The following is a 12,157-nucleotide window of genomic DNA, read 5'->3' as shown; positions in this document are numbered from 1 at the left end:
TTCCACGCTCTGTTGCTATTTTCCCGCTCTTGCCCTGCGCTCAAATCCAAGCCTGGATGCTGTTCGTATGGGAGTGTATAAAACCTTAGTCACGATTCTGTGTAACTCCGGTGGGGGTTGGCATGCCAACCCCAGCATGACCTCTCACCACCAACACGCCCCCCCTCGCACCAGTGCACCCGCTAATTTAATTTAGCATTTAAAGGTGTGTGTCGGGACAGCGCACTCGCCGAATGAAGTTCCGACTGCTAAGTGGTGTGATTTATTCGGCATGGCAAGCTTGACTACCGAGAACTGCAGCCTCCCCGTTTAACCCCTTATCACCCGCCAAACTACAAGCTGGATATCTAACTTATCATGTTTGATGGAGGCTGTGCTTCCTGATGGCCCGGTGACATCACAGTAAGGCCCTGACTCTGCAGCTAGCCACGTCGTACGCTACAGTGCCGTAGAGTAACATTCAGGCACCATGCCACCAAATGGGGGCGCTGGAATGTCTGTCTGAGTTCTCAATTTAAACGATGTGCGGTACAGCCCTACTTGTTACCATGGCAATAGAGGAGGGGCACCGTTTTCCGGAAGGTGAGAGCCTCCCGCGCAGTCCCCACTCCGTCCTTGGATGTTGATGTGATGGAGATTTCCGGAAAGTTCTGGTTGGTGAAAGACCAGTGGCTTCCTGTGATTGGGAGGAAATGGTTGGCTTTGTTTTCAACATTGCGTGAAAGCTTCCTCCCCCGAGGAGGAAGGGGTCTGGGAGGGGGATTCAGGCATCCCATTCCCTGTCTGACTCAAGCCGCAGATATGAGGCTCATAAATACTGCTTAATCGATACCGGCGCTTGCTTCTTCCGCTTCCTTGTCTATTCTTGTCCATAATTTCAGAGCCTCCATTTAATTACGAGAGCACTGATGAGTAATTAGCTTTGGGCACAAAAGGTACACGTAGATTATTTTTGTTTTTGTGTGCTGTTTCTGCAGTTTTCTCAGTCCTCGCCGGAGAAAATCGCCTTTCGTCCTTGCTGATTCCGTAACTCTATTTTTCTTTCTCATCAGAATTCAGCCTTTATTTTAATTATTTTATGCAAGCGGCATGAATGTTTTTATTTAGCATTTGCGGGTGTTTTTCCGTTGCTTGGGGGTGGGGTATGTGTTTGGGGCAGCCTCTCGCCTGCATTCACCCCACATGGTACCATTAATGTTTAAAAAAGAACCTCTGGGGGTTGGGGTACCCCCCCCCAGCCATAAGAGAGCTCTGCCATGGGGCATTTAGCCTGATCAACCCAGGGTATTTGCTCTGTAGCTGGCCAGTGCTGACCGGGACCATTTCTCAGTCTCTTAACCTCTCTGGTTCAGCCTTATTTCCCCTGCCGAGGAGCAGAGGCTGCCCCTCCTGGTCAGAACCAAAGCCTATGGTACCAAGGCGGCTTTGAGAAATCTTCACCATGCACTAGCGGCTACTTATAAGCAGCATTCAGATGGCCGGAGGCCCTGGGGGCAGGCCTGCCGGAGGCCCTGGGGGCAGGCCTGCCGGAGGCCCTGGGGGCAGGCCTGCCAGAGGCCCTGCCCCATTACTCAGCCCGTCATCTCGCTAGGAGTCAGGCGCCAGTCCTGGGAACTAAATTCAATCGAAAGAAGAAATAGTAATGAATCCTCTGCAGGGGTTTCTCTTCTTTGGTTCCTCTTAAAACCCATGGTGACATGGTCATGTTTTGTTGGCAGTCAGCTGACCTCAGTCAGGTGACCTCGGTTGGGCTTGAGGTTCCTCCAAAGACTCGGGGAGCTCAATCATATGGATGTTATTCTGGAAGATGGCCTGTTTACAGAGTGGCAACCCATGGTGGGTGTAGTGGTCGGTGCCTCTGTTTATTTTTGGTTTCTTATGATAATAAAGTTCAGGGAGCATTGGCTCGAGATGAAGAGGCGTTGAAATGCTGTTGGGTTTGGGAGGGGATTTCCCCACATGGGGGGGCGTATGGTGACCCTCCGCTATGTGCAGAGAGCACCTGGCCCGGAAGCAGGTTCCCAGGCCCATCTGGAACCACTGACAGTTCTGGCCGTGGCCCGTGGGGTTGCCTGCCAGGGGAGTCCACCCCATGGCCTCACCCCGTCCTCGTCTTCTTCAGGGGGGCCCACGATCAGCATAGGGGCGGGGGTGGCGGGCGATGCATTCAATGGCCTCGTTGTCTGAGAGTGATGGCAGCAGAGGAATGTTCTAGAGTTCGGAGACTGGGAGGAGTCTGGGAGAAGAATCAGAAGGCTTTCTGGTAGTTAGAGGAACCTTGGGAAAACTGTCCAAGCCCCTTCAGGAAGGGGGCTGAGATTTCAGTAGCGCCTCCTGCTAGTCGGAGGCCTTGACAGATGACTGAAACGCGTTTGAATATTGAACATGAAAGAATGTGATATGAGGAGGGTGTTTCCACACATCTCAGCAGCACCAGGAGAACATGTGTTTCCCATATCAGGCATGAAGCAGTGCATTTTTTGGGAATGTTACCACGTTGCGGTGGCTCCTGTCTCCAGTGTCACACCTCAGGCATCAACCAGAGTTTCATGTCGATTCACAGAATCCAGGCCAAAACGCGGGAGATCCGGGGAGAGACAGGCACGGGAGCGCGAGTACGCCGAGATCCAGGACCTGAGCCTGGTGTCTGGTTCCGAGGAGGAGCACCTGTACGCGGGCATCGGCTCCATCGCCTCCTTCGACTCCTCGCTGGACAGCGGCCACAGCCTGTCCTTGTACAACCAGCCACGGGGCCCTGGAGATGACAAGCAGACCGCGGAGTCGCTGTACGCCCAGGTCAACAAGTCCCGCAATGGACACCCTCCCTCCGGTGACAGGTAGGGGGTGCCGTCCTCGCTTTGTACATTTGTTGGTCGACTTGGGCTCCTCATTGTGTTCGGATGATCACCCCACCCCAAGAGGTTCAAATCTTGCTGTACGCGCAAAAGAAAACACATTTTTATCTCCCCTTTGTACACCTTGGAAGCGGGTCAAGCATCCGTGTAATCTAATCATTTCCAGGGTGTGAAAATGGAATGATTGCCACTCTGCTACTCCCATTTTGTGTCATAGTCTTTGGTTGTGTCACTGTCCCCAGCAGTGGGGGGGAAGCACATCTTTCCATCTTCACACACTTCCTGTACATGGATGACACGGTCTTCAAGTCAAATGAAATATTTAATATTAGGACAAATCTCTGGGTGTTTTCATGCTATAAAAACTAGCTGACGCATAGGCCCTGTTATTGCTGGTGGTGCGTGGTTGTTCTCCGGGGCTTCGTCTGTCTGTCCGTACATCCCTCCATCCACCCCCTTGCCTCTTCTTTTTGCAGTTCCTCCCACCTCGCTGCTGTCTTTTCACCATGCGGAGGTATCATGTCTTTATCTCCATGTGATTATTTTTCCGTGAGCCTGCCACCTGTCACTCACCTACTGCTGGTGACCTTTTGACAAGGCTCAGTGGGATTATTAGAATGTTCCCCCTGGGTTTCTCCCGCTGGGGGCCATGGAACCGGGGGCGGGGGGGTGGTGGGAGGGAGCCCATGTGACATGTTATCTTTCATCAAACAGGCAGTGAAATCCACCTGCCGATAAGCTCTGCGTCTGGGGTGGGGAGGTCGATATGTTCAGATGAAGTCACGGTTTGTTTACACCCCAGCAGAGCTCCGAGTGTCCGCAGGCAAAAATATATGTAATAATAATAATCATCTTCGAGTTGTTATCTCCCGTAAACAGCATGGTCCAGGTGCCCGGGACCTACAGGACATTGATGAACATAATGATTGGTCAGGGCTGCCTTGCAGGCTGCCCGAGCCTTTGTGTGGATTCATTATTTAAGGTCCCAATGCTCTAATCCACACAAATCTGAACCCCTGGGAGATGCTCGCTCTTTATGAACACCTATAAATCACGATGCCGCTTTGGCCTTTCATTGGAGGACGGGCCGGCTTATTGCAGGGCTCCATGTCATGGGAGGGAAATGTTAACCCTTCAGGGTGCAGTCAGGATGTGGTATGTGGTGTGACAGGATCTCTTCCAGCATGAGATTTTATGAGATTTCGTTGTTTTATGGCTTGATTATCAGCCAGTGCCATCTACATTACAACCTGGCGTCATTTAAAAAGATCTTTCTGTGGGGAGGGGTTTTCTCTTTTTGCTATGACATCTCGCAACCCCCAACCATAAAATCCTTTGTTTAGCGTGTTGCATTAGTAAAGACATGTGCCATTTTTATTGTCACGCTGTTTTATTTTGTAATTAGTCATGTAATTACTCTTCTTTTAATTCTAATTAAATAATGGTGGTAAATTCAGGGTGGTTTACATTTTAGTTTCTCTCCGCACGTGGCTTGTTGTATGATCCTGTCTTTAGGTCCTCCTCTGTCTGTAGAATGTATAAAATATCTCGCCTGTTTTAACTCCCGCTTTCCCTCTCAATAGGCACTAAGTAGATTAATCTCTGACCTTGTACACATTTCTTTTATCCCCCTGTTTACATAAAGGTGGTAAGTGCAAAAAAACAGCAAACTTGAAAGTATCCCTGACCTGAGAAGCAGCTGGTCTCTCAGGCTGTAGCTGATCTCCAGTGGCTGTTTAACCATCGGGGAATGATTTCAGGAACATCACACATCTAAACAAAAGGATGCAAGAATGTTTCTGTTCTTTGTGTGGGTGGATGCACAGAATAGAGATGAAATGGTAAACATGTGTCAGGTTGGGCTCTACACACGTGACCGAGCGGACGGTGATTACCGGGGCAGTAAGGGTCTGGACTTCACAGTCATGCTTGTGAAAATCAGCCTTGCTGTTCAGTGCGCAGATGAGTGAGATGAGGAGGGTGTGAGGATTCTGATGGATGTGCAGTAATTACCTCCCCTTCCACTCCCTGCAGAGCCCCAGGGACTATCTGTGGAATGTTTTTTAATTGTTTAACTTTGCGGAAAGGCTGAAATTCATGGCTTTCCCACTGTACAGAGAATCCAATCACCAGGAGATAGTCCGAGATGCGTCCCAGCCGTTGTGAAGTGAATTCCTCTAGAGGAATCTCACCCGACCTTCCTGACTCACTGAGTCTCTGAGGCAATGTGGTTCGGTCAGAGAGGCTGTGATGTTGCGGTTTGCGGCGAGGTCAGCTCTATCTGAACAGGGGGCTATAATATTTACTTTATATTGTTCATGTTCATGCCCCCCACTGGCATGGACATGTCACATGTGAAGAGCATTGGATGAAAGGGCGGGGTACCGTTTCTGGAGCAAGGTCATCGGGGTCGGCTGGTCACCTGACCTTGGCGTCAGTGGATGCTTGTGCCTGACCCTGCTTGGAAGATTCTCCAGATGAGTTCTTGGTGGTCAGGCTGTCCTATGACTATGGATGTGGGAACAGTGTTGAGTAGGGCACGTTATTCCAGAACTTCTATTACCAATACTAGCCATCATCATCCTCATCATTATTCAGGGGCAGGTTGTGCCTGTGGTTGCAAGGTTGTTGGTTCAAATCCTCCTTTCAGAAAAATGTTTGTCGCTTTGGATAAAAACCAAAAAAAATTTGCTGATGCACAGGCCCTGTTATAAAAAAAAAAAAAAAGTACAATTATTAAAGTATGTAAAGTCTCTGTCTTGTGTTTTTTAAAGGTGAGTAACTCGGTTCTGAGGGTGCAGCAGATGTACCATCATTCTGCTGGGATTAATCTTTGAAAATGACTTCCAACTACGCAGTACGTGCCATGATTAAATAACAATCGCTCACCATGCGTGTGTCAGTAGCACCAGTTAGTCGTTCGGGGCTCGACCCTCAATGTACCACGAGTTGCAGACGGTGACTGAGCTTTTCCCGAAACGCCTCGCGGTGCTTCTCCATCTCTGCTGGCTCCCTCTCATTCCTGCACGTGGCTAAAACGTACTTTATTGGCGCTGGTGTGAACTGCCGCTAAATTATCTGCATTAATTTGTGTTTAGCTTGCAGGCTCGCCGTTTGTATTAATAACATTAAACGGCTCAAAATTAATTCATATTCTAAACAGTCACACGTAGCTGGCATCAATTTTGTGCGTCTGGTTACTCCATCAGCACAGCAAAGCAAACACAAACATCGATTTGCATTTTCAAATTAAACCTAATAGAAGCCAGGTAATTTGAAATTTCCACTGCAAACACTGTAGTTGCTTAAAGTGTGCTGGGATCTCTTGGTAAATGGAAAATACTTCCACGTTTCAAGGTTGGATTCTTTTGTTTTGTGAAATCTGCTGATTTAGAGCGTAAAATAAGGAGCACTTTGAAGTCGTCTTGCTGAGCCTGACGTGAATGCAGAGGGTTTGGGCGGCGATAAGGAGGCTCACTTCCTGTCACTGGACCCCAGGAACGGGAAGTGAGAGTTCCTCCCTGTTAAACAGCCCTGTTTTCATTCCTGTTTTCATTATTGTTTTGTCCTCATTCGTCTCTGTGCTCTTGCGCAGAGACCTTGAGGTTGAGGTCATTCCCCAAGATATTTCAGATGTCTTTCAAGGTTCCTCTTTAGCTGACAGGGACGGCAAGCTTTTGTCAGAGATTCAGCTAGAGGCTGACTTGACCAGGAGGAGGATGTAGAGTGAGCCAAACCAGGTCCCTTTTACACTCCGCAGATCCTCCACTGGGGGCTGAAAGACTGATAAAGCCCCCCCACCAGCCAATCTCTAGCTATTATAATCCATTACAGTTAAAGCAGGCCATTTGGCTTTGCAGAGACGGCCAGCCTGTCCCTCGTCCACTCCAGGATTTATCGCGCGGATAATGGTGAGGGACGAGCAGGGGGGATGGTGGATGGGGGGAGCAGTTGCTCAATTGGAACACGGCAGCCAGTCCACCGCTGGGTACCATGAAAACTCCCTCCATGGCTGAAGCCCGACTTTGCCTGTGGTGTGATTTGTTTGCCATCTTTCCAACATGGGTGTGCAGACTGACCAGCGCCGGCAGGGATGCCGTGACCCTGACGATGGTGTGGCAGATGGTGACGATGGTTCTGACAGCATAATCGTCAGCCTTACTTATCTGTATTTATGTGGGAGAAAGCTACCATAACTGTGGCATCCGCTGACAGTCATGTGACCCCCGTTACGTGTCTGGCCACACTGACCGCTGGCTCCCACGTGTTGAGCCTTTCTCGCTTTAAGTTCCACTTCTTCTCGTGCCTGGCAGGGGTCAGACAGGCATCTGCTTGGAGCGTTGCTAATGTAAACAAATGAAACAGGATGTTATATACATATCTAAGCTGAAGCAGCCCAATCTGGACAACATCTGTACATTAATAGCTGAAAATACTCTCATAATGTCTTGTTACATGCAAAACAGCTGCCCTGGACAGTTTTTACTTTTGTAAAAAGTAAGTGAGCACAGCAATGTGAAAGTCTGCATGTTCGGCAGTATGGGTTTTGGACCTTATTCCCTTTGTGATCGCAGTATACTCCTGTGAAAACCTGGGCCAGCCTAACCCCCACATCACCGGATCCTCCATGATTTGGGCGTGAGATTCGCTCATCGGTTAAGCATCCCAGACATCTGACTCGGGGGGCTGTTTTATCAGTGCCAGAACACCTGGGGAAGGTCCTGGCCCTTTATGGGGTTGGACCTGCTTCCCTTCTTGGCTGCCATCCGGCAGACGAGGGCGTGACTTTGAGGATCAGAGCTGAAATCTCCCCCATCTCATACAGTATTTTTCTTCCTAATTTCTCCTACATGGAAAAACACATTGCAGCTGGATAAATAAATGCCAGGCATATTTGTGTTTTCTTTCGTCCCCCACCGGACGACCCAGCATTTTTAATGTAGCCCAATCGAAAGCGTCTCCAGCTTAATTGCTCTGCTTAAACGAGCCAGCGGGCCGCTCATTAGGGTGTGAGAGGGGAGTGAGACCTCTTTCCCGGGAAGGGAACGAGAATCTGAGGCCCAGACGGTGTTTGACTTCTCCCCTCTGCAGTGAGCAAGGGCAGGATGTGAGCCGGTGGTCTGTTTATCTGGAACTTCACTCAAAGCCATTAACAAACTACTTGTTCTGTTTTTTTAAACTGAGTCCTGTGTTTTGCGGCTTCTTTAGAAATTATCCATAATTGCTATTTAGGGCTCTGGTCCGTGTGGCAAATGGACGGCTCGCGGAGTGCCGGTTAGCCGGTCTGTTATCCTCGGGGTTATGGGCCGTGTTTATGAACATCTGTGCCTGTGCGTAGGCCTGCAGGTTTGCGAGGAACGGCCCTTAAGCTGGTCAGCAGCCCCTAGAAGGAGGGGAGATCACGGCCTTACTTTCTCCGCAGTTCATTCAGAGATAAATGACCTGGTGAGCTTGATCGCACACATCTGCCTGATGCAGGTGCTGAATTGGCTCTCTTATACGACTGGGGAAAGACAAAGAAAGGAAGAAAGAAGTAAACGATGATGTGTGCTTGCAGCCAGGTGCCCATAATGAGTGACACTTAGAGCTCGCTTGCTGCGGTCAGCTCCGCCAGGCAAAACGGTGCTAAATGTCTTGCTTGTTTCCACGACGATTTCCCAATTGATTATGGGAGCGTTCGCTTGACTCATTCGTGTTTTTGTCTGAGCTTCTTCAGGATTCAGTTATCACTGTGGAGATATTTCCCATCACCAGGGATGCTGAAACGGGATAGGGGCTTGTATCTGGGATAGAGCAAAGAGCTGCTTTTCCTCTTTTGTGTTTCATCTGAAGGTCCTGTGGGAGGTGCATCGTAGGCGGGCTTACAGTGATCTGTTTGTCCTGTTTCTTTCATTCAGTGATGCAGACAGCCGGCACCAAACATCAGGAAGTGATGAGAATGTATGTATGTAGTTCCCGGGGTTTGAATGTGGCCTTGGAGCCTTGATACATTCCAACCAGACATCAAAGGGCGACTGGGCTCCTCCCCTGTGTCTGCTCCACATGTGAGGTAGGCCTGAGCCCGTTGAAACCAGCCCATTCGGAGGCCAGTGGGCCAGTAATGTAGAGCTTCACATGCCGGCTTGATGTGGCGTAGCTTAGCTTAGCTTAGCTTAGCATGTTACCCTCACACTCTGGGCAGGTTGCATCCAAAACTCTGTTTGCCTGAAGATGCCCCACTAGCGCCGTCCCTGAATATAGTGATGGTTCCCTGATGGTGGTACCATATGACTATAGCCTAGCGAGGCCTCATTAGCATCCTGGGTGCAGGTTTTAGGTTAAGGATGGCCTTAACGTTTTGACATGCCAGTCAAAGTTCTCATGCTTCTCACATATCCTGCAGGTCCTGTTGACCTGATGTCACCTGTTTTTTTTCCCCTCTCTATCTCTAAGCCTCCATCCCTCCTTGCCCTTGTGGATGTTCGGCCCATAACTGGCAAAGTTGTGCTGAATGTAGGGATCTCATTACAGGATGGGTATTTTTGGCAGGGTGTGATTTCGTTAAGGTTTCCTCTGACCGGTCGCATCCATGGGGGGTTCATCTCCTCTAGCGTGTGAAGACTTTGGCCAGTCTCTGCACATAGGCTTCGTCTCCAGGCTGGAAAGCCGATCACCTCTCTTCCTGAAGGCTGTTTCTTGGTGGAGCCGACTTTCTCCACATGACTGGTAACCCGTTTCCATAACCTGCTTTTATAGACCCATTCCTGGCTTCCATTGTGGCTGTTTCTCCACATTCCCAAAGCAGCAGAGCATGTTCCCAGGAATGAGGGCAGTGTCAGAGATCCCATATCCCAGGCCCGGTAGGGTCTGGAGCCCCTTTGTCTTCCTGATTCACCATACCAGGCTCCTAATTGGACTCTCCCTCTCTTGGACCAGCCCAGCTGCTGAGGGAGAGGCCCCACTGTCAGGGCAGGCTTTGAGAAACCGCATTGACTCCTGGGATATGTTCTTCTTTGACAGCCACCCACTCACAACGCTCCTGCGGAATGTTCCAGAGCCCGAAAGCAGAACAATCACAATTAAAAGAGTGGATTGGTGCAGACTGGCTTGGTTCTGGAATTTGTCACCCTGTGTGCCAGTGCCCCCTCATCCCCAATCCCCACCTTCGGGGCACCTGTGAGGTGAATGACTCCCTTTTGGTCAAAGCCAGCCCACGATCAGATATCCCGCTCATCCCTGGGACCCACTACAGGACGCTGCCAGAGGTGCAGATGGCGATCGCTCGTGGAAGGACACTCCCTGGCTTCTCATCAGCAGAAGGCAGCTGGTTTGTGTGTGTCTTTAAATCCCCCCCCCACCGACAAAGCATTGGTGGGTGTTATTGATGTGGGGAATGCCGTAGTGGTGGATCAGCATTAACCTGCGAAAATCCACATCACGCACTGATCTAGACGGGCTCCCCTCTTCTCTTGTGTCAGATGGCTGGCTATTTTCCCAGTTTGCGTTATACTCTCACGCCTTGATCCATAGCTGTCATGGTGTATGGGGACATGGCGCCGTCTCCCAGACCCGCATTAAGTAGGCTGTCCCTCCCCCTCCCACCATCCCTTACCCTCTCGACTGCCGTCCATCTTTCAGTCTAGCTGAGTGGTCAGGTGATTGGCGCAGCCCTGGGGCTGATAAGTGTCCCTCGAAGGAGGGCCCCCCTTCAGAGCTTCAGACTCTGGGAGGCGATAAAGCACCAGCAATCAGACAGGGGGCAGCGTTACTGGGCTTGTTATCGCTCTTTCCAGTGGCCTTGCTCTTCCTTATTCTGGAGTTAATGGCTGAGGCTTAGTTCTACTCTGGGTATCAATTAACTTCATCCCTGTTTTTTTCTTTTTACTTTCTCCTATAACTCACCGGGGGCTTTATGGGTGGGGAATTCTCGCATTTAACGATGTGTGAGGGTGTTTAGTAGCCTTCCTCTCTGCTTCCCTCGCTGATGTGCCTGAAGCTTGGGCGATGTCAGTGATGTCTTCTCCAGTGCGCCGATGTCAGTGATGTCATCTCCAGTGCGCCGATGTTCCTTCTGCGCTGCCTCCTCCCTTCGGACATCTTCCATTCGCCTGGCAGCCTGGTGCTGTGAGGTCATGCAGAAACATCCTGTCAGAGGAGTCTTGTTGATGTCTGGGATTGTGTATATATATATACAGTGTGTGTGTGTGTGTGTGTGTGTATATATATGTGTGTATATATACATATATATATATAACGAAGCTAGATTTAGTTGAACTTTGGCCTGTTCAGATACACGGGGGGTTGTGTGAAACAGCCTACGACATGGTGACCTCCCACCCTTCCCTCGTAGCTCTCGGTGTGGGCATCTCACCTGCTTCTTGGGCTACTGCTGGGCCCGCTCTGGCTGTTGCCCTTCTTTGAGCTCTGGTTGATCCAGCTGCTTTAAGAGCTTCTTAGCCTTTAGTTTGTACCTCAGTATCTCAAAGTCTGAGCCAAGTTCTGCATTTTTTCTGTTTTGAGACACAGACCCCGCAGATATTCAGGCTGCTTGTGGGGCTGACAGCAGAAGCTTCTTATTCAGCTTATTTGGAGGGGGAGGTGGGGGGGAGGGTGTGGGGGCTTCACATGGGGGTGAAGCCCACTCACTACCTTCCTATACCTTGTGGGACATCTGTGACCCCCCCCCCCCCCGTGCTGTTGAAGGAGACCATTTAGTCTCTCAAATGCATCATGAGTGTCTGCGACTGTGACTGGACCCCTTATCGATCCGCCTGACCCATGGGTCAGAGATCATATGACATACACTAGCCCTTCTCTGACTAAGATCCAGTCCCGGCCCCTAAAACCACATGCACACAGTCATTTTTCAAACGCGTCACCCTCTTTCCAAGACAAGATTATTAGCCTACCATAGTGCAACTGTCAGATTTTATATTGTGCGTTCAGCTGAAAGCTCTGAATATTATGTCATTGTTTCCAAATGCTGTCAGTTGTGCTTTACCGATAACAATTTGGTCTTTGTGTGGTAGTAAAATCATTTTCTGTCCACATTAATCTCAGTTCCCAGCACTGGTGCATCTCTCGCGGATGTTTCAATTAGCTGTGCCGCTACGTGAGGAGCAGCATTCTTTGTGTGGAAAGCTCTGTCTGTCAGCTTTTATTATTTGGCTGGAACTTTGCATAGCTGTTTGTATTGTGAGCAAAACTACAAGTGAGTTAGCATCTGGCTACCGACTACAAACGGAGTGTTAAATTTGTACGGCTGCATTGTTGGTTTAGAGTTATCAGGGGGAGTCGAATGGGTCGATTAACTGGACGGAAAT

The 12,157-nt window shown here is 49.8% G+C and overlaps 1 protein-coding gene across 1 annotated transcript in view; it reads left to right on the top strand.

The window, feature by feature from the left end:
- Positions 1–3,371, top strand: part of LOC125727810 (partitioning defective 3 homolog) — a 162,444-nt gene extending 159,073 nt beyond the window's left edge. Inside the window, 2 exon segments of the mRNA XM_049004804.1 lie at positions 2,564–2,591; positions 2,593–3,371. Of these exon segments, the coding sequence (XP_048860761.1) occupies positions 2,564–2,591; positions 2,593–2,841 (277 nt within the window). The 3' untranslated portion in view covers positions 2,842–3,371.
- The last annotated feature ends 8,786 nt before the right edge of the window (positions 3,372–12,157 follow it).

Source organism: Brienomyrus brachyistius, chromosome 1 (assembly GCF_023856365.1).
Source record: "Brienomyrus brachyistius isolate T26 chromosome 1, BBRACH_0.4, whole genome shotgun sequence".
NCBI lineage: Eukaryota > Metazoa > Chordata > Actinopteri > Osteoglossiformes > Mormyridae > Brienomyrus > Brienomyrus brachyistius.
Note: the sequence above shows the minus strand (reverse complement) of the source record. Positions and strands in the feature narration are given on the sequence as shown.